Source organism: Hippocampus zosterae, chromosome 15 (genome assembly GCF_025434085.1).
Source record: "Hippocampus zosterae strain Florida chromosome 15, ASM2543408v3, whole genome shotgun sequence".
Classification (NCBI taxonomy): domain Eukaryota; kingdom Metazoa; phylum Chordata; class Actinopteri; order Syngnathiformes; family Syngnathidae; genus Hippocampus; species Hippocampus zosterae.
In genome coordinates this window covers 3,201,217-3,228,695 of record NC_067465.1, presented here as the reverse complement: position 1 = coordinate 3,228,695, position 27,479 = coordinate 3,201,217, and the positions used below count along the sequence as shown (strand labels likewise).

Genomic DNA, 27,479 nt, shown 5'->3' with positions numbered 1-27,479 from the left:
CGTGGGTTTTCTCCGGGTACTCTGGTTTTCTCCCACATTCCAAAAACATGAACGGTAGGTTAATTGATCGCTCTAAAATTGTCTGTGGGTATGATTGTGATTGTGAATGGTTGTTCGTCTACAAATTATGTGTGCTTTGGGATTGGGTAGTGTTCACGGTATAACCCGCATACTGTTCAAAGGCCGCATGTGTAAAATTAATACAACAGCACAACACCAATATGACTGTGATGTTTGCCAATGTTCTCTCCTGCCATCTTCCCCTGACTTTTATGTCATTAGCTTCTCAGAAGTACGAAAACATGATGTGTCACTACCTGTCACTTTACCGATAAGTTTTTGTTTCCTTGCTCTCCCCACCATGACTTATTTAGGAATGTTTGTATCAAACAACATGGTGTATACTTAGTCAAGCCATTATACAACAAAAGTAGAGACTTATACTGCTTGCCTATATCACTTATACGCACTCAAGGTGAACAAGGTCTGGGGAAAATAAATTGCCCATAGTTATCTTTATGTTCCTGACATTATTGTACCAGCGGCTGTTTTCCCTTTTGCGTGTTGGACCACATTTGGACTGGGATGTGATATGGATGTTGTTACAATCATGCTGGACACCCTGAAGGTGGAATACACGTTAATGACAGAGAATGCAAAGCTTGGATATATGCCACGGATGACTGCCAACACTTGTGAGTCATTATGGAAGTTCAAGTAAGCGATTTTAAACTAAAAAGGAAAAACCTTTCCGTAGGCTGACACTGACCGTACACCTGACATTGACACAGAATCCACTCTTTGGCGCTGATTTTTTTAAGTGCTTGTGTCATTCCTCAGATTGATGGACAGTAGTGAGTAGATGAAGGGGTCATGCATTCACCCAGCACGTAATGTTTCATTCAATGACCAGTCACACATTGCCGCGATGGAGACGTGAGGGGACGTCAAAGTGATGGATAGAAGAAAAACACAACTACGGACAGAAATTAAGGGCACGGGTGAAATAAATCATTAATTTATTCAGGTTGATGAGTCGTTTTCCCCACAGCCCCAGACCGCTGCCATCAGGCCATCGATATCTCCCTTCACAAAGGCTGCTCACCACATTGATTGTCTGCCATTACTTTCAAAAAGCAAAAACAACACAGAACTTAAATAAACCGCAATCTTGTCATATATTGGCCAATAATATCCAGAAATGAGATGGGAACAAAATGTAGGAATGTGTAGGCAGGCATGTACAGTATGTCAAGTTTTGCAACACATAAAAGTACTAATTACTACTTTCGATTTGGCATTTTATTAAGTTTTTGACTCTCAAATTTTAAATATGTATGGAGGAAATTACTCTTTTGTAGGCACTTAGCGTACCATATGTTCAGCAGCTAGCCATTAGCATGTGATCAACCATTAGCTTCTGTCACTGCTGTTAGCGTTCTGGGTGGTTCTCTGTATAATTTTAAGACGTTTATCACATTAACTGGTAAAATAATTGTTAATTTTTTTTCTTGGGGGGGTGGAGGGGAGGGGGTGGGGTGGTTCTGCCATCATCGGCCATGTGGGCACACTTTGTACTGTATTGTTACCGTAGCACATCGCATGATATTGGGTCTGATCGCAGCTTAGACAAATTCAGACGCTATAAATAGTCTCCACACCCATGTTCAAATGCCAGATTTCTAGGATAAAGACAAAACGAGAAAAAGATGAATCATTTAAAAATCCTCCCCCCCCCCCCCCCCCACCGCCCCCACACTATGACACACAGCGAAGACAGTCATCGTCAAATGGAGAAAATACGGCGCAGCAGACAGACACATAACCGAATCCCGGATGTCCCTACGGTGTTGATGAGAGTATGAGAAGAACGGTCAGGGAGGCTGGCAAAAAGGACAACGACAACGGTGAAGGAGTTGTAAGAATTTCTTGCAAACTACCAGCTTTTTAGTCTTCCGTACAGTGTGCGCAGACTATTTATATACGCTGTATACACAAGGACAGGCCTTGACTCACCATACAACTTCCGACAGCTTACACAAAAAGCATAGCAAGCACAAAAACATCAATTGGGTTAGTTGTGAACCACCGCTTGATCCTCAATGAAGTCACACACCTTGTGGTTTTCAAATTCATCACCATCAATGGATACAGCTCAACGCTCGGACATATTGACGTGGAATGGAGGATGATCCTTTAAGCTTAGAGGCGGGGAAGGTCTTATCAAGACAAAATACGAGTTGAGACATCCAATTATAAAGTGTCGCAAATATGAAATCAATACATGTCCCTTGTCATCTCTCGACCAGTCAAAACATCTACAAACTGATCTCGGAGGAAAATCGCCGTTGAAATGACCATACGGCATTGATTGCGGATGTCTGCCAGTTTATGACAAGATGGCTGAAGTTGAATATCAAGTTGGGGTTGTTCTTTATCAATTCGCCACCAATCACAGTTTTCACCATCACGACTAAAGCTGCCAGTTGCTCAAAATGTTGTCAAATCCTCATCCATACCGGGCCTCGAATATTTTGGTACAAAGGACTATTAACTGAGCGGCAGTATTTGATGACTTGCTCATGCGAAAATGCAACAAGACACCCCCCATTTGGATAATGAAGGGAAGCAATGGAACACTTTCAGGTGAAATTCCCACTGCCATATTTGTAAAGGCCAAAGTCCCTGGAGGACAGTGAATCACGGGGGAACACGAGATGCTGAAAGATGCTCTTTGTGTTTGCAGAGTTCACCGAACTTGGTCTATCTCGTGGCTTTTCAGCATGTGCCAGACTAATTTGACTGTTTGCATTTCAACCTTTTTCAGTCATATCCGAGAAGTCATCAGAGCACTTTTAAGAAAGAGCCGTCTTGTTTTTTGATTGCAAAGAGACATCTCATTTATTTAGGTTTCCTCACAAGCTTTGAGACACATACTCATAGTCTTTTACTAAGTGTGCGCACGCTTGCGCAGACAAGCACGCCGCAGCCAGTAAAATATGCGGCGGCATGATTGCTATTATCATTTCTGATCAGCTCCGTTATTAAACGAGGCCTGCTGTCAGGCTAGTTGCCATTGGAATGATTATTTTGTAGGGGCATCGGAGGCCTAGTTCCGCCCGGCCGACTGTGATGGATGGAAAGGAAATGGCGGTGTCTGAAAAATTCCCAGTCCCGCCCGATAGCAGCCACTCCATAATTACAGTTTCACAACTTTGATGAGGCTCAAATTGAACTGGGGCCGTCTGTCTTTCGCCGTTAAGACAAAAGTCATGGAAAACTTGGTTCCTAACGCCCAGCCCGGATCAATACATTCAGGTTTCAAACGACGCTCCCATCCACCGTTTCACACTTCTCAAGACTCCACCAACTGAAAGCGCTAATGTGTGCTGACCAATTCTGGTCAAAACATATTCACATTTAATATCAATACAATCGAGTCACCCAAGATTAGATATCAATCTATGTTTTGGAACTTAATTTCGAAGCACTCAAATGAAAATTACCGAAGCCTCTTACGCTCACAGCGCATAATAAAACCTGTTGCTCAATTTTACGTACAAAATTCACAAGTACTGAATACTTGTCCACAGCCTAAACTGAACTTGCTATTGACGCATTTATTGGACAAAAACAGGGGCAACAAGGTGCTACTTCCTGAACTGGTCCGTTTGAGTGTCCAAGTGAGTTGAGAAGTTACTGTCGCATCCGGGTGATGGAAAACCAATGCTGGTCATTTATTCGTGGAGCAAATTTGTAATCACGACGTTGTTGTCACATTTTAGATTTGGACGCTGCAGGAATATACTTCAGTTTCCACTTTGTTTGTCTGTTCACTTGGTGCCCTCCGAATACAAATCAAATCATCTTACCACATTCAAACAAATGGAAATTACATTAATGCGTTCCAGCCTCACAAAAAAATAAATTAAAATCGGGGAATGAAGGATCGTATCTCGAAAAACACAAACGCCGGGATCACTCATATCTGACGGCATTATGCAGATCCAATTTGCAGCGACTAAAAATCAACATTTGACTGGACCTTTAAAAATGCAAATAGTTTGCGACATTGACATGTTCCAAAAAACAACAACTAAAACAAAAACAGGGGTAAAGGGAGTGAAACATACTCAAAGGTGAGATTACTTTTCAAATTTAGATAAGACACATTGCTGGCTGCTTGTAACCTCTACATTCCATTTAAGAACAGACCACAAAGCTTGAGTTAGCAGGTGACGGAATAACTGTGGCGTATTTGGGCTTTCAGTTAGATAAAAATGAGATTTTTTTTTGTGTCTATTATCATGCGTGGATAAGTGTGCATTTTCCCCAGATCTTGAGGAGGGGTTGTTTTTATGCGAGTGAATGCATGCGCGCAAATAGGTGAACAGCTTTGACCTAGACAAGCTGCGCGAAGAGAAAATGGACAGAAATACGAAAAGAGGTGAGAGAAAATTCATACTCCTGGGAGTCATACAATATCTTTTATTCATCCCCGGGCGACATTTATCCAAAAGATTTTGTACATGTTAATCACGGTGATGAAATCCCCTCTGGTAAGATATCAATATTTGAAAGGAATGTGGAACACGGCGTCGAGTCCTCATGCAAACGAGACGGTGTTGACATTGTACATAGTGGTGGGCGTAGCTGCGAAGGCGATTGGAAAAATATGTCCTTTGCGCAAATGTTTTCACAAAAAAACAATACAAGCATCCACACATTGAAAGGCGTTTCCAAATCGAAGTGCTTTCATTTTGCAAGACTATCTTACAAATTTTCATCTTCGTACCGAGCAGAGACGTCTGTGTCGGCGCTCGGGGCAATTTGAATCGCCGATCTACACGCGCGCAACAACCGTGAAGGCGAAATGAAAGTGATCTCCCACTGGTCTGACAACGACGGGGTGATATTTGTGTGAACGCGCGCGTGCTCACGTTCAATTTCCTTTTAACTTGAGCGTATCCCCGAAGAGCTGAAGATGTGTGACGGTCTGAAGTTTGGTGTCTTGATCAAAAGTACTGTACAGCAGTTTGACGGCGTGCGCGTCATGTCGCCACGATGACGGAGGCTAATATTTCATTCAAAGAACAGCGTCACGAAACGCACATGGCTTGTCATCAGCATGTCGTGCTTTTTTGCTTTTTTTTTTTTCCTGACGATGTCATTTATGTATCCCACGTATGTGACTTGTAAAGATTCTAAAAGAATTGATGCATGATAATTACAATCACTCGCATTGCAAATGTATTCGAATTAAGGCAAGAGCCGAACCGATTTATTCACCGGGTGATTTAAAAATATATAACCACAAAGATAACATGTAAAAATGCCCTCCTAAATCTCAAAATTTTTTGGTCAATTTTCTGACTCAAAAGGTTAAACAAATACAAAAGGATTCATTATTTTCAGTGTTAAAGGACTAAAAAAAAAATTACGTTTCTTTTTCAATGAATCCGTCAATTATCGGAATTGTCGGTTATCGGAATTTCTGTGTCAAATATTGGGATTAGCATCAGCAAAAAAAAAAGAAAACAAACCTACATATAGGTCAGACTCTAGTTAAGTTGTATTATTATATTATGTTATATTATTCATTCATTCATTCATCTTCCTAACCGCTTGATCCTCACGAGGGCCACGGGGGGTGCTGGAGCCTATCCCAGCCGTCTCCGGGCAGTAGGCGAGGGACACCCGGAATCGGTTGCCAGCCAATCGCAGGGCACACATAGACGAACAACCATCCACGCTCACACTCACACCTAGGGACAATTTAGAGCGTCCAATCAGCCTGCCATGCATGTTTTTGGAATGTGGGAGGAAACCGGAGCACCCGGAGAAAACCCACGCAGGCCCGGGGAGAACATGCAAACTCCACAAAGGGAGGCCGGAGCTGGAATCGAACCCGGTACCTCTGCACTGTGAAGCCCACGTGCTAACCACTGGACCACCGGGCCGCATGTTATATTATATTATATATATTTTTTGGAAGAATTATTCACCCAGCTGCTGCTTGTTTAGTGAGTTGAGTTCACTGTCACCAGACAGCCCTCGCATCTCCAATTTTTGCTCGTATCTGGAAGAAGAAAAAAAAAACCTGCCTGGGAAAAAAAATCGTGTCACTTGTATCTCAAGCCCCCCCCCGCTGTGTCTCCCTCATCAAGCTTCTCTATTCCTCCCTGGATACAGTATTTCCAATCCTCCTATTCTTTATGCCTCATCTGTGCTTCTTTTTTTTTTTAAACCGCAGTCTGTCAGTGGATGAATAATTGAGGTGTATTGAGTATGGTCAGCAGATGGTGAGCTAGCTGTTGCGGAGCTCTCAGTGGGCTGCAGGAAGTGCACACACCTGTCCAGTTAAAACCCGCAGGAGCTTGGCCGGAACGCTGCAAAGAGCTGCGAGAGTCGTGCGCCCCTCCAGGGCAGATGCAGGCAAGCAACCACATGTGGGCACATGCAAAAGAGCATGAATAATAGTAAACGTGCCAAGAACAGCAGATGTGGCCCCCCCCCCCACCCTGCACTCCACCTGTTCTTATTTACCTGCTCCGAGCAAGCGCGTTCCAAAAATGTCCGACTTATCTTTCCAACGCACGCTCTCGTTTGGCTTTTATTTTCTGCCCCCCCGAGTTTATCCTCGGCGCCCATCGAGCTGCTCACTTGGGTTGTCTCTTTATCGCACTCCGCCGAGGGGGGGGGGGGGTGCCCTAACGAGCACAAAAACTGGCCCCGGTCTGGACACGCCTGAAAGCAACCTCCGCCTCCATCGGAGCAGCCGCTGCCAACCCTTTGACCCTGCCCCCCCCCCACACCCTCCTTACGCCAGCCCCCGTCCCAAAAGCCCGACTGCGGCTGCGACCCGTTGAGTCACATCAGTTAACCCCGCCTTACGTCCGCACACACACACACACATCAACGGCTAAGCGTCTGCAGGGCTGCCGCAAGTGTTCACGCAAAATTGATCTTCAGCACTCCCCCTCCCTCCTTTTTCCTTCTCTCGCCCACTCATACCCCCCCCCCCCTTTCACTCCACACTCCCCCTAATCCCGTCTATCTCCTTCCGGATGAAAGCAATTTTAGCCGCTTCCTACTTTTATTTAAACCATTCGAGGATGATGCGTTGGGCGTGAAAAAAAAAAAGATGCAGATGACGAACTTGCTTTTTGGCTTGTTTGCTTGTCAGAAGGCCAAGTCGCTTTTTTTATTTTCGTCTGGTTTCTTTGCTTTGCTTTCACGGAACGCTTTTGCGCTTTCTTCTCAAGTATCTCCAGTGAGAGTGTGCTCCATGCAGATAGAAGAGCGTTGACATCGCTGCGAGTTAAAGTGCCCTGAATACAAAATCTCTTCGTAGCCAATAAAAGCTCTGATCTTTTCTCTATAGCAGTCTTCCAAATACATTTGTACTATTACCAGCCCGTTTCTTGTTTATGTCTACTTAACTTACGTTAGGCAGTTTTTCTTTTTTTTTCCTCCCATGTGAAAATTGCAATGCCTGGAGTGCTGAAAACGCATTCATCTTTGGCCCGGCTCCCTCAAGCATATTGAATCTTGCTGCTTCTTTCTCTCGCACTGAAAAGTAAGTACCATTGAAAATGTCATTGAAAGTAACTCAAAGCGGTGTACTATAAAAAGAAAAATACCGACCAATCATTGACAGGGGGCAAAGCAAATAAATTATTCTGTCTGATAATATATTTTTTTCAGACCGCCAAATTTGATGGGAATCATTAAGACAAAAAAAAATTACATACAGTCACACAAGTCACATTGGCAAAAAGAGGATTATTTCTTTTAAGTCACAAACATATCTTTCATTTCGTGCTAATTTGCACACATTTCTGTGAACCAGGAAGTAGCCTGCGAACAAATTCGTATTTTGTTGTTCTTAATAATGTTTGTTTTTTTTTCCAAAATGGTGAGTACTCTTGCTAGTCAAATTACCGTTAATATTGCATTTAGCTTCTCTGAGAGTCCTAGTTGGTGCAACAGAAAAAAAAAAGCAATCCACAGAAGGAAAGGAAATGCAAAACTTTTTAGTTTGCATTTCACTGACCAATATTGTGATCATACTGATAACTGATAATATTGGTCACCAGCATAACAATAGCGTGAAAATGTGCCAACATGTCATCACATCAACCTCCACGAACCAGGAGGCTGCGTTCAAACATGCAAATGGTGGTCATTCCGTTCCTGTTTTGTCTCTCAAATGCATATTAGAAACTTATGAATGTGTTCTTAAAAGATGCCGTTTTGAATAATCCGGTATTCGACTCAAATCAGTAGAGGAGTATAAGAAGACGGTACGCCCCGCAAGTGGAGTTGAGAGTTACACCGTCTACTCATTGACATTGCGCTTGCTTTCAGCGCTTCCTTATCTGATCTTGAAAACCGTGCCCCCCTTTCAAACGGCCTCCAGAAAACTCCATTATTAATCAACAGGCCACGCTGACACCAAAAGTCTATAAAATGGGGTTTTAAAGAGACTCCAAGATGTGACTTTTTCTTTCGCCGTCTGCTCTTTCACGTCGTCGCACCGTTGGAGGGCGTTTGCCTTTCTGGCACTCAATATTTTATTCATGCGGTGGGTGTTGAAGAGCAGTGCGAGAGGGGAAAGGCAGAAACAAAAGGGAAAAGTCCATGCGGACGGAGAAGAAAGTGCAAGAAAGGACAAAGCCAGCATGCTCATTAGAATGGAAGGAAAGGTCGTCGCGTTGTTGACTGTACACATCTGTTTGCCTCATAAGCTGTCTGGCAGATGCGAGTACCCAAGTGTGTAACTGCATGCTGATGTGCACTTATATGTTTGTGTCCATGTGTTTACATCAGTGCAACTAGAGTATAATGCTACTTGCGCAATTTGGAAAATAAGAAAAATCCCCCCCCCTCATCAATTATGAAAGGTGAAGTGAATCCAGGGATGTGGAAAAAGCTTTCAAAGCTCTTGAAGGGCTGATAACCAAACAATGGCCATTGTGACTCAAGTTTGACAGCAATGCAGTGTGACATCATCTGGCACCGCGTTGTTCTTTCAAACAACGTGTCATCGGAGTATTTCAGACTACGGATGATGGGTAACCGGATGGATGGAAGTCTTGAGGAGCCGACGATGAGAAGAAAGGAGCGTTGGCGCGGAGTGCCGATGCGGATTTGGAGCTGGGAGTCGCGGCTTGGAGTTTGAAGCGGATTATGTGGGACAGGAGAAGTGAACTAATGTCTTTCGTCAATGGACGCTACAGCTTCGTGTTTGCTTTCAAAACTTTGCTTGTAGCAGACGTGTGCACATTTTCAGCATGATGTCTCTGATCCACTGGTGAAAGGACACTTTGATCCTCTCCTCTTTCATCTATAACTGCTTCAGACAACAAAGTGTATGCAGAAAAGTGGTGAAGATTGCACGACTGTCTCTGTCCTATGTGTTGTCTTGTGTTATTTTTGTTATTTTGACTTCAAAATGGCGCCGTGAGAGTGGCTGCCTTTCCAGCAGCTCCTATTTTTTTGTTGTTCTACTTTTTCCTTTCATAACTTTGCTGCTGTGAATCTGGAATTTCTCCATTGCGAGACTAATAAAGGTTTTCTTAATCTTAATCTTAACTCTTTTCATGCGAGTACGTGAGTCGGGGGGCCTTTACGCCACAGCTTTCCAAGAAAGGCAAGACGGCAGCGTAGCAAGGCGGGTTCAACCAGTAAGCGGTATGAGTTATTCCCCTTACGGCAGGTCTCTACTCGTCTGAAGGCTCGCAACAAGTCTGCAGCTTAATAACGATGCTCGACACGGACAAGAGGCTTTGTTCGTCTGTAGGCTGCCTGAAAACAACGGTCTTGATAGAAAGATAGCCGTAGCATCGGAGGGAATACTAGCCCAGGTCTTTTGTTTAGCCATGCCGCTGCCGGTTTATTGCACGCATTTGCCAAAGCTGTTCCAATGTCGCAAAAACCTGTGTTGAATAAGATGTTTTTTTACACCCAAAATTATTTGGCAGCTCGAGTCACGGCACATACGTGCAGAGCAAAAAAATGCAGCCGCAGGTCGCTGTCCAATGGGAGCGCAGATCGCCACACGTGTGTTGATAGTTCATTTACTGTATATCTGTTTGTTTTGTCATACTGCCCCCCGGTGGCCCATGCGCACACACCAGAAGGAGGAGCACAAATTTATTGAGTTGAAGCCAAAAATGAGGGGGAAAAAGCATTGTCATTATTAAAATTTTAATTAATTATGGCATTACTGTATGCTTTTATGAAGTTGAATATTATAGTGTGATATTTTTCCTATTAAAAACAAATTATAGAATTTGGGGGGAGGTTGTATCATATTAATGAAAAACTTTCAGTCAACATAAATTCGTATTAAATAGTAACAAAATAAAATAAAAGTAATGAGGGGGGAAAATGAGTATATGTATGTAGGGGGCGCTAATGCAGAGTTTTGAAGTGACGAATCAGGTAATGCGTTGGAAAAGGTACTTGCTCCCCAACATTTAACCAGGCCACAGTTTTGTTTAAGAGCCACAAAGGCTTATTTAATACCCGTGTAAAATGCTTCATAAAGACCTAAAGAGCAGGGAAAAGGAAACAACTATTTGGCTGCCGTCTTTGATAATATGCAATTCTCAACCTGGGCTGTGAAGCATATCATTGCGTTATTGAATCAGAGTAGCTGGAACGAGACCTTAACATTTTCTGTCGATGAATTAGTGTAATCGTGCCATCACATTTCTGATACCGCCAGTCTTTTTAATAAACACAGAAGAAATATGACATTTTCCCGAGGACTCGGCACTTGCGACTTAATTCCCACATCTTTCATGTGCCTGAAATGCACAAGTTGAAAGTAGTTCCCTCCGAGTCTGAAGAAAAGCTGTTTTTCCATCCTTTTAGCTCTCCTCACTCACTTTCACCTTAATACCTCCACTTCCCTGCATAAACGTGTGATTACAGTGTCATTACAGTACCCATTTTCTGGGAGTTAGGTGCAGTGTTCCGGGTCTTTTGCGGGACACACTATGTCATTAAGTCATTATGAACCGGGATACGGGAAAATAATACCCATTATATGATCGAGCGATGCAGAAGACTACTTTTGTCTAAAGTCTCACCTGTGCCATTCTTGCGGTCTATTTGCCTGACAGCCTGTGAATTTGCATGGGGCACTGTTGCAAGTTCCTCAATCACATATTGTCCAAAATGAAAAGGTGGGAAAAGAAACAAACAAACAAACAATTATGGACTCACCCCAGAGTTAGGATATGCGGTCCAGCCTAGTTCAGCTGTGGCCACTCGAGTGTCCATCACAGTTTCTGCAGCGAGGAGAGAAACATAAGGTTGTGGTGAGGAGTTAGCGTAAATAAGCATTTCAAAATATCATTCGACTGAGATGAACTGCATTCCGGCCTCAGTGATCACTTGACACGATCATTCATGAACCACAACAGGCTGATGCCTCAGAGCGATTCATCCATCTCGTAGGTTCAAGACCCGCCGTGCAGATTTGACTGAAGACGTGTGACTGGGCTACACACCCGAACATTGCTTTGAATCTTAGTCCCGAGTCATGCCTCTAAACTCAGGGATCGGTTTGAGGAAGGCTTTAGAGGACGGGTGTCAAACTCAGACCTGATTTTAGTTCCAGTTTGCCTTGGAGGGCTTTTATGACGTATAAAGAAGTCAAGAATAACAGTTTATTGACCTGTTGTTTAAGTTACTGTAATGATGGTTTTGTTCACAAGAGAAAGCTTAGAACATATCTCTTATTTATGAAGTATGAGAATTTAAAATTGTGGTAGACATTTTAGAAGGATGTTGACATGTTTGAGCTGCTTTCGCGGGCCGCAGAAAATGATGTGGCGGGCCAGATCTGGCCCCCGGGCCTTGAGTTTGACACCAGTGCTTTAGTGCAAGGAATTTGAAAACGACAAGCTTTAGAACGGCACCGTCAAAGCCATCAAAATCCTTTTGAATGAAGTACAACAAATATAGCCGGCAATCAGGACTTTTCCCAGGTGATCTTTTGAAGAACAGAAATTCCCAACTGCGTCATTTTCCGAGATCTTCCTGACTTTCTATTTTTGAGTTCATTTCTGTTCGTCTCTGCGCAGGCATTTGAAATACCAAGGCTGTAGAGGAATACACCTGAGGTATGTTTTTCGGGCATCGTTATTGTTCGTCGTCTGTGTGTCACAATTACAGGAAGAGACCGACCCCCATCCCCAAAGAGCCACCAAAAAAAGGGTTTCATTTTTTTTTAATGAGAAAGGAAGGATGTCTTTTCTGTGAGTTGCAACACACCCTGAGGAGAGAAAATTTAACCGGTGTAAAATTGCACTAAAAGTTATAAACTGTAGCTTCCCTTCTGAATCGCTCCCCTGTGACACATAGTAGATAAATCAGTCTTGCAAGTCACAGGAGACATTTACTGTCTCAGTATTGATTAATGTCTGCTCTTTTGGCAATGTGAGCACCCCCCCCCCCCAAAAAAAAAGAGTAATTCACAACCCTCTCTGGATCGTTCACTCACATATTTAAAGTGATGGACATGTTGGCCTTTGTAACGTGATTTATGGAGTCATAATTTAGCTTCGTCTTTTCTGGGCCATAGCTTCCAATTTTTTAAGTCAACCAGGATATATTTGACTTTTTCTTTTTCCACAACCTACCCCCCCCCCCCCCGCCCCCCTCATGTAATTTGTTGTATTTGGAGACAAATAGGTGAAAAGGAATTTCAAGGCAATCATCCGCAGGATGTTAGCGTGTTGCTGACTTGGACGCGATCCATTTAGCACAGCAAACAGTTGGCTAGCACCACCCACACGTGTTATTGATGAGGGAGATGAATTGCAAGCTGCAGACTCTCAGCCTCTCTTTGAAGGAGACGTTCCAGGCCCTTTAGCGCCCACCTTTTTTTTTTTTTACCTTCTTCCACTCCAGGAAGCGTGCCCCCGCAGATGTCGCCTTGTTTTAAAGATACGCCGCACTCAAAGCGATGTGGAAATCGTACCAAATGGAGCTTTTGAAGCCTGTCATCCTTACATCAAGTGAACTGTTTTTTTTTGGGGGGGGCAAAAATAAATAAATAAAAGCAAGTGAAACAGCTATAGCAACCGGCACGCTCCATCGCCACTTACTAGGAGAGGCTGTCTTCAGACATGAAACCAATTAGCCCGAGCTAATTCCGTGCCACACAAATGCACGCACTGGCGCACGTTCACTAACTAAATTCAACTCGGAGAACACTTTTCAATACGCGTCCTTGGCGACAGCCTTCTTCACGCCGAGCTTCCATCCCCCAATTTCCTTAAGATGAGCATCGCCTTGTCTTGTTGCCACACAGCCCCAACGCTGCCATGCCTAGCTGCAGACTTGCTGTCAGCTGGGGAGGTAGGAGCCTCCGAGCGTCATACGGGCCAATGTAGCGCAGGCCTGCCAACCACATTCTCCGGGGAAATCACAAGAGATTTAGTCAAATCAAACGGGCTCTTGCTAAGGCCATCCTCCATTTCCTTTTGGAGGCGGATGGCAGAGGAGGGAAAGCACCGGATGGTGGTTAAAGGTGCAGACAAAAGGGTCAAACGCTCATGGAAACGGTCGATGAACTGAGTCTCGTGACCAAATGTCTGCCTTTGACACCAGAAGGAGAGGAAATGGAGTCTGCTAAGTGGTTATTAGCGATGAGGCGGAGCTCTTACACCTGACGACTGGCCTTTAAAATCTGGACAATGTCCTTCCCAAGCGCTTCTCACCGTCTTGTGGGCTTTTAATTATGAGCGGATTTCAAAGTCGGGTATATTTTAAAAGCATTCATAGAAAATAGGTCATATCATTTGTGAGACATTGTCGAAACAATAAATCATCTGATGACAGTCACAATCCTATTTACTTTCTTTTATATGAGCCTGTCTATGACGTTCTCCGTCGGCCCGAATACGTGGATGTAATCACAGTTGGTTGACAGTTGATGGGCAATAAAATCGGTCGCCGAGTGATTAGTCGCTAAGAATCTGCGTCCCCTTGTTTGCAAAGAACCGTTGTTCAATCATGTCTCGAAGCAATTGGATGAAACCATCACGGGCTGGCTGATTGAGTCAATCAGTTCCTCCATTCCTCAACATGTCACGTATATTCAGTCAGATGTACGAGGCAGCCAAAATTAGCTCACATTCTCACACTAATCATTTCCAAGATGAGTGAAACATAAACTGCGACCCCTCACGTTTCAAGGGCAGCACCGCAATCCCGCATTTTGCTGTGTCAGCAAGCCACATTCAATTCAAAACCGCCAGGTGGGGAAAAACAAAAAAAGTTCATATAGCGTGAAAAGTATGGATAAAGAAAGCTTAAGGCTGGCTGCACAACCACGGGTCATAAATCTATCGGAAAACAATAGCTTGTAGGTGTCGGACTCGTCATCTTTTGATGGATTTGAGCAGTTGCAAGGCTGCAGCACGTACTGCGGAGATGTTAGCGGAATATTAGTTGTGCAAATCATGTGACGGATGTGGTTTTGCTTGTCAAAAACACCGGGAACCACGTGCGATCAAGACCGAACCCAGGACCCGATGCATCTAACCTGAGACGGCACAGATATTCCTCATTAGGGACTCTTGATGGATCAATAGCAAATCGCGGTCTCGTTCTATGAGTGCAGAGAAGGGAGGGAGGTGTGGGTGGTGGTGGGGTAGATGATAGAGCGAGGGAGACTGCATTAAACATTGATGGGGACCCTGTGGTAGCGATCGATAAGGCAGTGCTCTCTTTGCACAATTACACGTCAGCAAGCAGGCGCGTGATTCATCACATGATTAGACATGGAAAAAAAAAAAACACTCGGACCTGAAACCAGAGCGGCGGGAGGAGATGGTCGCACTGGTTGGCACTCTTTGAGCTTCCATGTATGGTTTGCAAATGTGAACGGTAACGCGGTTGTGTAATTCAAGGCCTCGCGGCCTTGGATGCATGATTGCACGGCTGCCGGTCGATAGAACATATGCTGAAAGCGCCTCCTCTGAAGGCTCTTCAGTCAATAAAGCGGACAAATTCTCCGCAGATTTCCCTTCTCATCCCAGAACACATCTTTTCCATTCATCTATGCTTTACCACGTACCCCCAGAATCATGCTCCCACCCCTTCCCCCTCCACCACCTCCCCCCGCTTCCCGGCCGTCAAGGATGTTGGCACACTTTGCAATTCAATGAGACAATCATGTCCAGCTGCTGAACGCTAAGCTTAGAGGACCCTCGCTTTGTGATTGGCGCAACAAACTGAAATAAGATCTTTGGGGCCTTGAGGATAGACATTTCCGAAGGGATGTATCCTTTCTTAGATGTGGAGTCAAGATGGGACGATAAAGATGGGGAGAGAGGGAGAGAGAGAGAGAAAATGGTGAAATATAAAGGGAGAATTCAGCAGGCCTGAAATGAGCACTTAACGGTGATGAAGCCCCGTGGTGGCTTAGTGTGCTGAGCCTGGCATCTTAATACTAAGGCTGAAAACAAAGTGGCCAACATGCATGACTGAAAGCTGCTGCGTCTCCCAAAACTAATCAGCCAACCACTCAAGGGGATTTTCTAAATTGGAAAAAAAAAAGGTGGCGGAGAGCATTTCTGGCAGCACTTGGCAAACAGTATTACAATTAAAAAGGCGGTTTAGGCAAATCAATTCATTTGACAAATTATTTGCTGATTAATTGTGTTGCAACATAATCAGCAAAATAGAGCGCGGTACTTTCTTAGTACATTAAGTCGCAACCGGTTTATGGTCTAAAGAAGAAGCACAGGACAACAACAACCCCCCATCCAAAACCTGAGAGATGCTCTCGTCGCTAAATCAAAACTTTGAAAAACACCATGATCAATTTGATATACAGTACACTGGCACATTAAAGCACCTTAAAGGATCAATATCGAACAAAAATCAACTTTTTGGAACTCTTAGCCATGCTAAAATGCTAATTAATCGCCAAAACCAGCCCCCCAAAGTGGTGTTTTAGGCCATTAGCATTCCTGCTAATTTCTGCTCTGGAAACGCTAGCCGCGCCCAATCCAAGAAAACAAATGGGTTCGCGAAGTCGAAAATTCAGACGCCACCGAGTACCACCCGTGCAGACTGAACACAATGTCAACTTTCTCCGAGTAGTCAGGTGGAAGCCCAACCAGGGTATCTGGGAAAGAGGCACGAAAGACAGCTAGCTCGCCCGAGACGCCGGCCTACCCGAGCCGTTTCTCTAGTCGTCATTTCTCAGAGGCCAGCCTGGTGAACCTTAAACATTACAAAAACGGATTTCCTGTGAGATTAAACCTTAAAATTGGCGCGATTACTGGAGAAGCCAGAGCTGTAAATCTGTCAAACCGCTAGCTACATTGTGACATCATATTAGCATGAATGCATTAACGTTAGCGTTGTGGTCAAGCACTATATGTCAGACGTATATTGTTGTATTAAAAAAGAAATAAGTAGAAGTACAGCGTCCATATTGAGCCGTCTTTCCAAATATAGTTCCTCGTTTTATTAAGGTATCATGTTTGAGAGCTGGTTCATGGTGAATAAAACAGGTGATAGTTCTCGTTTCTGAGCGAGTGTTCGACAGAATCCCCGCAACACTTATTTCATTTATTGCTAACGCTGAGGCTGTGTCACTCATCCTGAAGCCTTTAAATAGAAGATTCAGGACAAGCAACAGAAATACATCAGAGAAATATGTTACTTTCACGTCCCCCCCCCTACCCCTGAAGACGACGATGACAATGTGGCTGATTTGAAAATTGAACAGAAAGTAATCTGCCATCCTCCGAGAGAACAAGTGATGGCACACGGACGCACGTATTGTAACTGCTCGGGGCTCGCTGGCTGCGGCGGTGTGAAAAATGATCCTTTGAACAGGTAGAAGGGCCACAGACAAAAAGATAAAAGCAAAAAAAAGGAAGAAAGACGACAAGCGAGGTGCCGAGAGATTGGTGGCAGATGTTATGAAAATTAATATACATGCAAGATCGTCAGAGACTGATGAAATTAGTAAATAATTTCATCATACCAAGGTGACATTCTTCCAGTGGATCATCTCACCACGTGGCCACAGATGTATGAACAGAAAATGTCCCGAAGGATAATAAACATTTATGTGACCAAAATATCAATTTAGCGAAATGTTGCGTTGTCACGAAACAATGTTGACCGTGACCATCAGAAATCAATGCCGTATTGAAACAGCCAATAAATATGTTTTATTATGTCATCAAGTGGTTGTTTTTGTGCTGACAACCTCAGATAATGTTTTGAGCTGGTGACGGCTAATCTGCTAATATTAGCGTATACAAAAGTGAAATATGGTTGAGTACATTTTCATGAAACTCGGAATGAACGATTTTATGCGCAAGTGAAACATCAGTTAAAAAGACGCCATGGAGCGTAACATGGACGATTTTCTTCCAATACAGCAAACCGCTACCCTGTGATCAGCTAACTAGCTATCTGAGCGCACTTCTCCGGCCCCGCCATCCACTCTATGTGGATGTTTTGAGCTGGTGACGGCTAATCTGCTAATATTAGCGTATACAAAAGTGAAATATGGTTGAGTACAATTTTATGAAACTCGGAATGAATGATTTTATGTGCAAGTGAAACATCAGTTAAAAAGACGCCATGGAGCATAACATGGACGATTTTCTTCCAATACAGCAAACCGCTACCCTGTGATCAGCTAACTAGCGATCTGAGCGCACTTCTCCGGCGCTGCCATCCACTCTATTTCGCGTCACGCACCGCCATTCGCACAAGGTCGTATTTTGACAAACCGTTAAAGCCGCGACACAACAACAAGGCGATAACGGTCTCGCCGGCGGCACACGTTCAACCGCTGTACCCCGCGAATGTAGCCGTTAGCAGGGAGACAGCCGAGTGAAGCCATCCACCGCGACGGTTGTTGCGGATATCGGCATCTTACTTTTAATTTGAAGTTGGCCCTTTAGAAGCTATCATTATCACGGCTGCCTGACCTATTCTTTGGGCGCAAAAGCGCGGCGACAAACTGGTAAATTTCCAGTCCTCGCGCGGAAGCACGGCTACTCATTATGATATCATCTTAAAATGTGATCATACTGTATCAGGAGTTAATCTTTCATTCCCATCCCTAGCTGAAGCACCGTCGAGAATGATGTGTGTTCGCTTGTATGACTCAAGTCAGCCGTTTGATTCACCTGACATTTGTGTTACATGGCCAGCACTGATAACAAGCTCGTCTGATTCCTTTTGGAGCGGTCAATCACTCGTGCGGCTATTGAAAACCACCAAAACAGGACACAAGCACGACAGCGCCTCATCTGCGCGTCTTTCTTTTTCGTCCCTGGCCTGGTCAAGGGAGACGGCGAGGCACGTCATTTGCATTCATTAACATTACATTAGCAGAAGGAGTGATCTTTGGAAAGCAGGCAGCCGGGGAGTGTCATTTTTAATTCATCGTATCCACAACGCCCACCCCTCTGGCGTTCCCTTTACCTTCACCCTCTCCTTCTCCCTCCCTCGCACTTTCATTCATCCAACCTTTTCTCCTCTTAATCCCGGTGTCATTTTTCTCCTTTTCAATGCATGTTGTTTATAGTTTTCAGGCTTCCGTTATTTTTTCTTATCTATTTTTTTTAATCTGCCATTAATGCTGGTTAAATGCTAACCGGAAAAAGAACGAATTCAAAAACGGCAAAATCCCAAACTATGATTGCCTTCTGTGTAATGTTTGGCACGTGAAGTCAGCAGTTAGAAAATCATGCGCCTTATTGCAGGACGATGTTGTTTATTTCCCTTCCCCCTTGCTATAGAACAGAACATATACACAGCGTGCGAGTGTTCGCATATGGCCACACACATTGTCTGAAACGTGGGCACACGTACTGTTTTCGCAAGCAGCTCAAGGCTTGCGCTGCGCTCGAGTGCTAACAAACACGCAATATCCTGCTGGGCAAATGTTAAACGAAACATCGTTGTGAGTACTCGTAGAAATAAGAGCAGTTTTTATGCGGGGATTCAAGGCGCATGCATAATATTACAAAGGAACCAGTTGTGAGTTCATCACCGCTGTCCATTGCTTAGTCACGTCCTGCCTATTGACGGTAAGTGTCAATCCTGATCATGTGATCAAAATTCGGGGGGGACGGTCACATCATTTTCAGCTTTAGTTTTTTTTTTTTAGCGGCCCGGTAGTCCAGTGGTTAGCACGTGGGCTTCACAGTGCAGAGGTACCGGGTTCAATTCCAGCTCCGGCCTTCCTGTGTGGAGTTTGCATGTTCTCCCCAGGCCTGCGTGGGTTTTCTCCGGGTGCTCCGGTTTCCTCCCACATTCCAAAAACATGCGTGGCAGGCTGATTGAACACTCTAAATTGTCCCTAGGTGTGAGTGTGAATGGTTGTTTGTTTCTGTGTGCCCTGCGATTGGCTGGCAACCGATTCACCCCCCGCGACCCTAGTGAGGATCAGGCGGCTCGGAAGATGAATGTTTTTTTTTTTGACGGGGCAAATTTCAACCGTCTTTACCCAACTAGTAAAGTCAGGTCCGAGTCCTGGTTCAAACAAAGTCTCTTTGCTCAGTGCTTGTTCCCGTTCAGGGTGGTGGTCCTAAACTGAACGCTCGCTGAAATGTATAGCTGTATGTATCATTCACTAGGGTCGCGGGGGGTGCAGGAGCCCATCCCAGCCGTCACCGGGCAGTAGGCCCTGAATCGGTTGCCAGCCAATCGGAGGGCACACATAGACGAACAACCATCCACGCTCACACCTAGGGACAATCTAGAGTGTTCAATCAGCCTTCCATGCATATTTTTGGAATGTGGGAGGAAACCGGAGCACCCGGAGAAAACCCACGCAGGCCCGGGGAGAACATGCAAACTCCACACAGGGAGGCCGGAGCTGGAATCGAACTCGGTACCTCTGCACTGTGAAGCCGACGTGCTAACCACTGGACTACCGGGCCGCCCTGTATGTATCATCTTTATGAAATAAAAAAAATCATTCAACCTATTTCAGTGCAAGAGCAAAAGCTACATACAACAGCTGATGACTCCAATATTAAACCTCGCAGTAAGGAGAGGAGACTCCGCGCCTTGGCAAACAGCAGCTGAAAAAAAATAAAAATAAAATGTTGCTGGCTTCCTCCAACCATCACAATTGTCATTACTTCTTGGCCCGACTGTCTGCTTTCAAGAAACCTCGCAATTTGCTGCTCCAAAATGAGGCAATTACAACTCTTAATAAGGGCGCTCACCTCACAAAATGACTTTTAGTGAGAGAGAGAGAGAGAGACTCCTCTCGCTACGTTTTGCGGGGTGTGGGGGGGGCAGGGACAACATTTTGGCTGCATTCCCAGTCAGCCAACCACACCCACCTGGTCCCATTGCGACTGCTGTGCGCACCCACTCACAGAAACGTGATCGCGTTAATGACGCCAAGAAACAAACTCCCCCGTCGATGCCTACAAGTGCGTGTATTGATGTGAAACATAAGTACTCGATTACTATTACATGAGAGCAGAATGCCCGTGTCAAAAAAGGACTCTCCTGCTTCCACCAAACTGGGGAAATGCAACACGATGCTCCGAGGACCATCGTTGAAGTGGCGTTGGGATTTTGCCTTTCCCAAAAGCAATATTTCTCAATTCCTACCATCTAAAAATCTTGGCCCATCAACACGTCTTTGATCTGGAGACATGAGTGCCGGACATCAATGAACCTTGATGAAGTCGCACGAGGGATTGTGTGAAGTTGACATTTAGCAGTATAAACTATAGCAGAGGTACCGGGTTCAATTCCAGCTCCGGCCTCCCTGTGTGGAGTTTGCATGTTCTCCCCGGGCCTGCGTGGGTTTTCTCCGGGTACTCCGGTTTGCTCCCACATTCCAAAAACATGCGTGGCAGGCTGATTGGACGCTCTAAAATTGTCCCTAGGTGTGAATGTGAGCGTGGATGGTTGTTCGTCTCTGTGTGCCCTGCGATTGGCTGGCAACCGATTCAGGGTGTCCCCCGCCTACTGCCCGAAGACAGCTGGGATAGGATCCAGCACCCCCCGCGACCCTGGTGAGGATCAAGCGGCTCGGAAGATTTTGTTTAGGTGACAAAAAAAATGTTTTTTCAACTTTTATTTTAGATATTTTGTCACGGGCGGCACGGTACGCAACAGGTTAGAACGGTCGTCTTACAATGCAGAGGTACCGGGTTCGATTGCAGCTCCGGCCTCCCTGTGTGGAGTTTGCATGTTCTCCCCGGGCCTGCGTGGGTTTTCTCCGGGTGCTCTGGTTTCCTCCCACATTCCAAAAACATGCATGGCAGGCTGATTGGACGCTCTAAATTGTCCCTAGGTGTGAGTGTGAGCGTGGATGGTTGTTCGTCTCTGTGTGCCCTGCGATTGGCTGGCAACCGATTCAGGGTGTCCCCCGCCTACTGCCCGAAGACGGCTGGGATAGGCTCCAGCACCCCCCGCGACCCTAGTGAGGATCAAGCGGCTCGGAAGATGAATGAATGAATGAATGAATGAATGAATGAACTATAGTTTAATGGGCTATCTGGGGTGAATTAAGTCATCATTGCTTTTTTTTTTTTTTTTAAGGAGCAAGAAAAAGTGCTGACTGCTCAAAATGCTGTCACTCAATAATAATCCCCTACAGCCACCCGCTCTAATTAAGCCAGTGTGGTTAGCCGTGAACATTTTTTTTTCAGCGCCTTTCCGTCCCGATTGTTATATCTGAAAAAAAAAGTCGCACCAAGTAGTTTGCTCAATGTTTGTCTTGCAAGTTACCTTCATCGCGCCAGAGATTTAGGAGAGAAAGCAGATAAAAGGATGGGAAATAGATTGAGCCGTCACAACTAAAACTAAAACTAAAACTAACGAAAATAAGTGGCATCTGTGTCGATGACGGCGTGGAGAGAACAAAATTATATTCTGAACAAAATGCATGTGGATACTACAAAACAAAAAAATTCCTTCACTCTTTTAAACTGCAATTTCAGCATTTTCTATCGTCACCGGAAAGGTTAGCGACAAAAGCTGCTGATCTTTCAATTCCGTCAAAAGTCGGACTATGACAAGCTCAACTTCGGACTATGTCATACTGTATATTAGCTCAATTCTAAGAGTGCTATTTTTCAAACTGAATGAATATGCCACAGCTCAAACTTGCACTCAAAATCATTTTTTTTTTCTCATTTGTAAGCATACCGGTTAAATCCTAATGCAATAAAACCCGATGCACAATGCCAGCAAGCTGTCTTCAAAACACAAATTCTTCTCTTTGTGCAACGGCGTCATGTCAGAAATCACTTGAGAGACGCGTTTGGATCGTAGCAGCACCCGACGTTCACTGAAACTGTCTAACCTCACACGCCACCTCCACTCCTTTTCTCCTACCTCGACGCACGACGTTCGGAGGCACTGGCAATATTCATGAACTCAAGAACCAAAAAAAAAAAAAAAAAAATCTCACTCAAACGCAGACACGAGCGGCACGCAAGGGAAAAAAAAAAAATATAAAAGCTGCGTAAAAGCATGAAAAAAAGTGCTGAAATGCAGACACTCGCACGAGCGTGCGGATAGAATGTATAAATGCCCACGCACGACGCCCCCGTTCAAGCCCGGGCTGCTACGACGTGCAAGTCCATCTGCGGGGAGGGTGACTCTGAACTTGAACCATTTTTTTTTTGTCCGAGCCATGTGACCACGGAAATGAAAATGAACATGACTTGCTCTTTAATCTCTATCGTACAATTTTTTCTCGGCAATTACTTCATACAGCTGAGGCAAGACTGCCTCACAGCTCTGGGATTTGGGATTTGAATCACTCCCTTCTGGTCTTCCAGTGTGGAATTTGTGTGAGTTTTCTCCACGTAATCCAGCTTCTTCCATCCCACCCAGGGCCTTATTTCAGATAAGGACTATCGGGGAGGGGGGGGGGGGGACTGGACTGAGTCACCGATTTTTCCTGAAGTCGGTGCTGTCGTCGGTTTAGCTCCAAAGATGTCAATGTGAGAGATAATGGGCGTCCGTCATTAAACAGGACGTGGAATTGACTGCCCCCCGTCCAGTCCAGAGCGCAGCTTGCTTTGCACCCAAAGTCAGATGAAATCGTCTGTCGCTCATCCGCACCCATAATCAGAATAAGTACACGGTAAAACGGACGGATGGATTCAACAGCTGATTTTCTCCCAGAAACGGGCAGCAGCAATAAACCAATCGGCCCGCTAGTCCAGTGGTTAGCACGTCGGCTTCACAGTGCAGAGGTACCGGGTTCGATTCCAGCTCCGGCCTCCCTGTGTGGAGTTTGCATGTTCTCCCTGGGCCTGCGCGGGTTTTCTCCGGGTGCTCCGGTTTCCTCCCACATTTCAAAAACATGCGTGGCAGGCTGATTGGACGCTCTAAATTGTCCCTAGGTGTGAATGTAAGCGTGGATGGTTGTTCGTCTCTGTGTGCCCTGCGATTGGCTGGCAACTGATCCAGGTTGTCCCCCGCCTACTGCCCGAAGACGGCTGGGATAGGCTCCAGCACCCCCCGCGACCCTAGTGAGGATCAAGCGGTTCAGAAAATGGATGGATGGAAAGTAGTTTGGTCAGCGCAAATATCAGCAAGCTGCAGCGATTCTCATTAACGCGATGTTGTTAGTCACGTCTGAAACCCAGACAGGAGAACTTTCAAGGCGCCATGTTCTGCACTTCCTTTATCTTATCCGTGCTTGGAAAAAAAACAACCTTCATCCCCCCTTTTGGAACCACAGGAGCCAAATTTCAAGTCCAATTATCGCCCTCGCCCATGAGGACCGCGGCAAAGGCTTTCACAATCTGAATCGATGGCACGTAGACGACGGTTTAACAGTCATATGAAGGTGTGAAAAGAAATCAACCGTCGGTCTCGGCGGTGAGAGGCCTCAGCCATTTGGAGACTGTTACCAGCGTTATTCAATTTAGCCGTGAGGTCCCTTGACCATTGCGGTGAGAGCCATCCAGGTAATTGATGCCTAAGTTCGGTCTTCCCCAAGCTTCTTTACTACTGGGACAGCACTCGGAAAGGCTCGAGCGAAGGTGTGATGTCATCTCGCGAGTGAGATGTTCTGCCGGGTTCTTGCTCGTGTAGCTTTGTCGTCCAACGTGGCTTCATCGGTTTCACAAAAAAAGGGGAGCAGAAGAAATGGAAGATTTTTGCAGGGAGGCTTTGTTTTTCCTTCAGGGCTTTTCGCGAGTATGTATGATGCAGCGAGGGAAAAGAAAAAAAAAATGAGTCCTCCGACTTGCATCTTGTGGCGTGAAGTTGTTTTCTGAGAAGCAAGCATAGATTAAAAGCAAGGGAATGAAGTTGGGGGGGAAAATAACTTTTACCTTCGGGAAAAGAAGGTGAGCAAAAGGCTTTTGTGAGTGCATTTGTTACTCTGCAATGGAAAAACGGCGAATGATTTCCAGGGAATTGCAAACAAAGGCCGATTCTTTCAGCTCCGTTGAAAGCTTTGCGTCTGAATTACCTCCTTTTGATGTGCCCATCTAATTTCAAGCAATGACCTGCCGGCAAATTTGCTTTTGTTGCGGCATTTAATGAGTCCTTCGATGTCTACCGTCACTCATCTTGCCGTTCGCCGCTTCGAATGCAAGGCCGTCGCTCGCTGCGGCACTCAACTCTTCTGGGATGGTGAAATGTCAATCTAGATATATATTGCGCGTCGTCCCGCACGTGGTCTGTCCTTCCGTCTGTCCCTTTTCAAAACGTACCTACTTCACCGCGCCGCCACTGCGCCGCTCAGGCAGTGGCTCGCTATGATCGATTAGCGAAAAAATGTTGTCTACCCACAAGCATTGCAATGAAATTGTTAGTTATTTAGTAGAGCTAAACATCTCTTTATTTTCGCGATAAGCAATGAAGATGAACAAAAAGTTGAACCAAGCAACAACACTTTTGTGGGCTGAAGGCCCACCTTACCAGCCTTCCGCTGGTTCGCCGCCCTCCGGCCGGCTCATCAGCTAGTTCACAATATACACGCGGGTATTTTCGATCTCGTGCCGCACGCCCGACCAAGCGCACGCACTTAACAAGTTGCCTTGCGGCCCAAAAAGCCTTTGGCGCAATATGTCACAATGGTCCAGTGACACGAGTAGGAGGGGCACAAACATCACCGTCGGTTTTCCATCCTGTCAAAAAAAACAGCTCTGCCCGCCTGTTTTGATGCGGGCGCATCAACGGGCGAACATCCGCACGAAGGCGGGGGTCGCGCTCCCTGTTAAAAAATCTTCCTGCAAGCGGCAAGGAGTCTTGGCTTTTACCCGCCAGCCCTGCCACTTGAGGTGACGTGTTGATGGGGCGCGAGGTGTCCTTTCCGGAGACGAGACGAGGAGCCTCGTTAGGCAAGTGCCAGCCATTTTGCTTTTAAAACCGCTCCCGCACTCCGACCTGACATTTTCTTCCGCACATGTAAACACGAGCATCTGTAAAAAGCCGCTCCGGGCTGTTAAATAATTTCTCCATTTGGTGTCAGTGGGTTAGAAGGAAGTAGGTGTCTGTCCAGGGGCGAGTGTGTGGGAGTGCACATTTCCAGAGGGTGGGTGGGGGGTGGGGGGGGGGTGTAAATAGCTTCTGGCTGAGAGACAAGTGGCGTGCGGGTGTTTGGACAGAACACCACTTGGTGTTGCAGATGAAATATGAAATGGCAAGCAGGGATGAAATTCAATTTTGGAGATTGGGAGGGGGCGGGATGGCGCAATCTTGCTTGGGTGGTGTCTGAGTGACAGAGGGCTAAAACAAACAAGGACAACAGAGTAAGTTTTTTTTTTTTTCAGCACTTACGTGGATGTTGCACTTCAGGTTCTCTCCTCTTATCAACAACATCAAAAGAATCCGTATTTGGCAGTCGGCCCCGACTCAGTTGTTAGTGTTGCCGCGGTGAAGCTCGACAATGTAAAAAACTTCAATCATCAAGCCCCTCGTTACGCGCGCTGGGTGATAAGGCCTTTGGAAATTGAGGTGCTTATTAACGCAATGTTTACCGTTGCAGTTTGTCGCGGTTCGGAACTGCGCCGTGACACGGAATCATTTTCCAGCTTGTCATGCCGGATGTCGACTTTTGATTAACAGGCCCCTTTGGACCATCTAGGCCTTGTATATTCAGAATATTCATTCATTCATTCATCTTCCTAACTGCTTGATCCTCACTAGGGTCGCGGGGGGTGCTGGAGCCTATCCCAGCTGTCTTCGGGCAGTAGGCGGGGGACACCCTGAATCGGTTGCCAGCCAATCGCAGGGCACACAGAAACGAACAACCATTCGCAGTCACACTCACAACTAGGGACAATTTAGAGCGTCCAATCAGCCTGCTATGCATATTTTTGGAATGTGGGAGGAAACCGGAGCACCCGGAGAAAACCCACGCAGGCCCGGGGAGAACATGCAAACTCCACACAGGAAGGCCGGAGCTGGAATCGAATCCTGCAGGTGAAAGAGTTTTTTTTTTTTTTTTTTGGGTGGCTTTGGTGTTTAGAATGTGACAGAACGCAATATTCTGCGGGTCCTGAAAGATCAGTCAAAATGTTCTAAAACGGCTGGTAACATGCTTTGAAAACGTCTGTAACCGAATGAGTTCAAATCATCAAATATGCAACAGCAGGCATCTGAATGTGTAAATAATGACTCATTCTGGGAAGGGAAAAAAAAAACGACACCTGCCAAACTCCGATACTGAGCAACACAATGCTAAAAACCGCACGGCCCACGTGAGTCCTAGTAACTTCAATCCGGGATAAAAACTAGTTTGATCTTTCCCACCGTTTGTATACATTCATTCATTCATCTTACGAGCCGCTTGATCCTCACTAGGGTCGCGGGGGGTGCTGGAGCCTATCCCAGCTGTCTTCGGGCAGTAGGCGGGGGACACCCTGAATCGGTTGCCAGCCAATCGCAGGGCAGACAGAAACGGACAAACATTCGCACTCACACTCACACCCAGGGACAATTTAGAGTGTTCAATCAGCCTGGCATGCATGTTTTTGGACTGTGGCAGGAAACCAGAGCACCCGGAGAAAACCCACGCAAGCCCGGGGAGAACATGCAAACTCCACACAGGGAGGCCGGAGCTGGAATCGAACCCGGTACCTCTGCATTGTGAAGCCGACGTGCTAACCACTGGACTACCGGGCCGCCCCGTTTGTATACAATGACACAAAACCACACAAAGCAACATGTTATGAAATCAAGCTAGACAGCCTATTAATTTGACCTCCGGCATGACACCGGCAAGTGCACGCAAGACAATTGCGCTTGCATCCATTACCACTGCCAACCTGGACAGTGAGCGACACAGTAGCAGCGTGACTGACGTTTGACAAAACAAAGCGTTCATAGCGCTCCCTGTCACGGGCCAGTACACTTGTTGACCTGTCAGTTGCATAGGTGATCATATTACCCATAAGTTGGCGAGACAGGAAATCATGAAGTCGAGTGGCACATGGACGGCTGTACAAAAGGCGTTTTGGCAGGTGTGC

The 27,479-nt window shown here is 45.6% G+C and overlaps 1 protein-coding gene across 4 annotated transcripts in view; it reads right to left on the bottom strand.

Annotated features, from left to right (window-relative positions):
* LOC127616375 (ephrin type-B receptor 1-B) overlaps positions 1 to 27,479 on the bottom strand; it is a 133,667-nt gene that overhangs the window by 80,776 nt on the left and 25,412 nt on the right. For all 4 annotated transcript variants that reach the window (XM_052087935.1, XM_052087934.1, XM_052087932.1 and 1 more), the window contains exon 2: positions 11,239 to 11,303. In XM_052087935.1, coding sequence (XP_051943895.1) covers positions 11,239 to 11,303 — 65 coding nt within the window. The remainder of the gene's footprint in view (positions 1 to 11,238; positions 11,304 to 27,479) is intronic.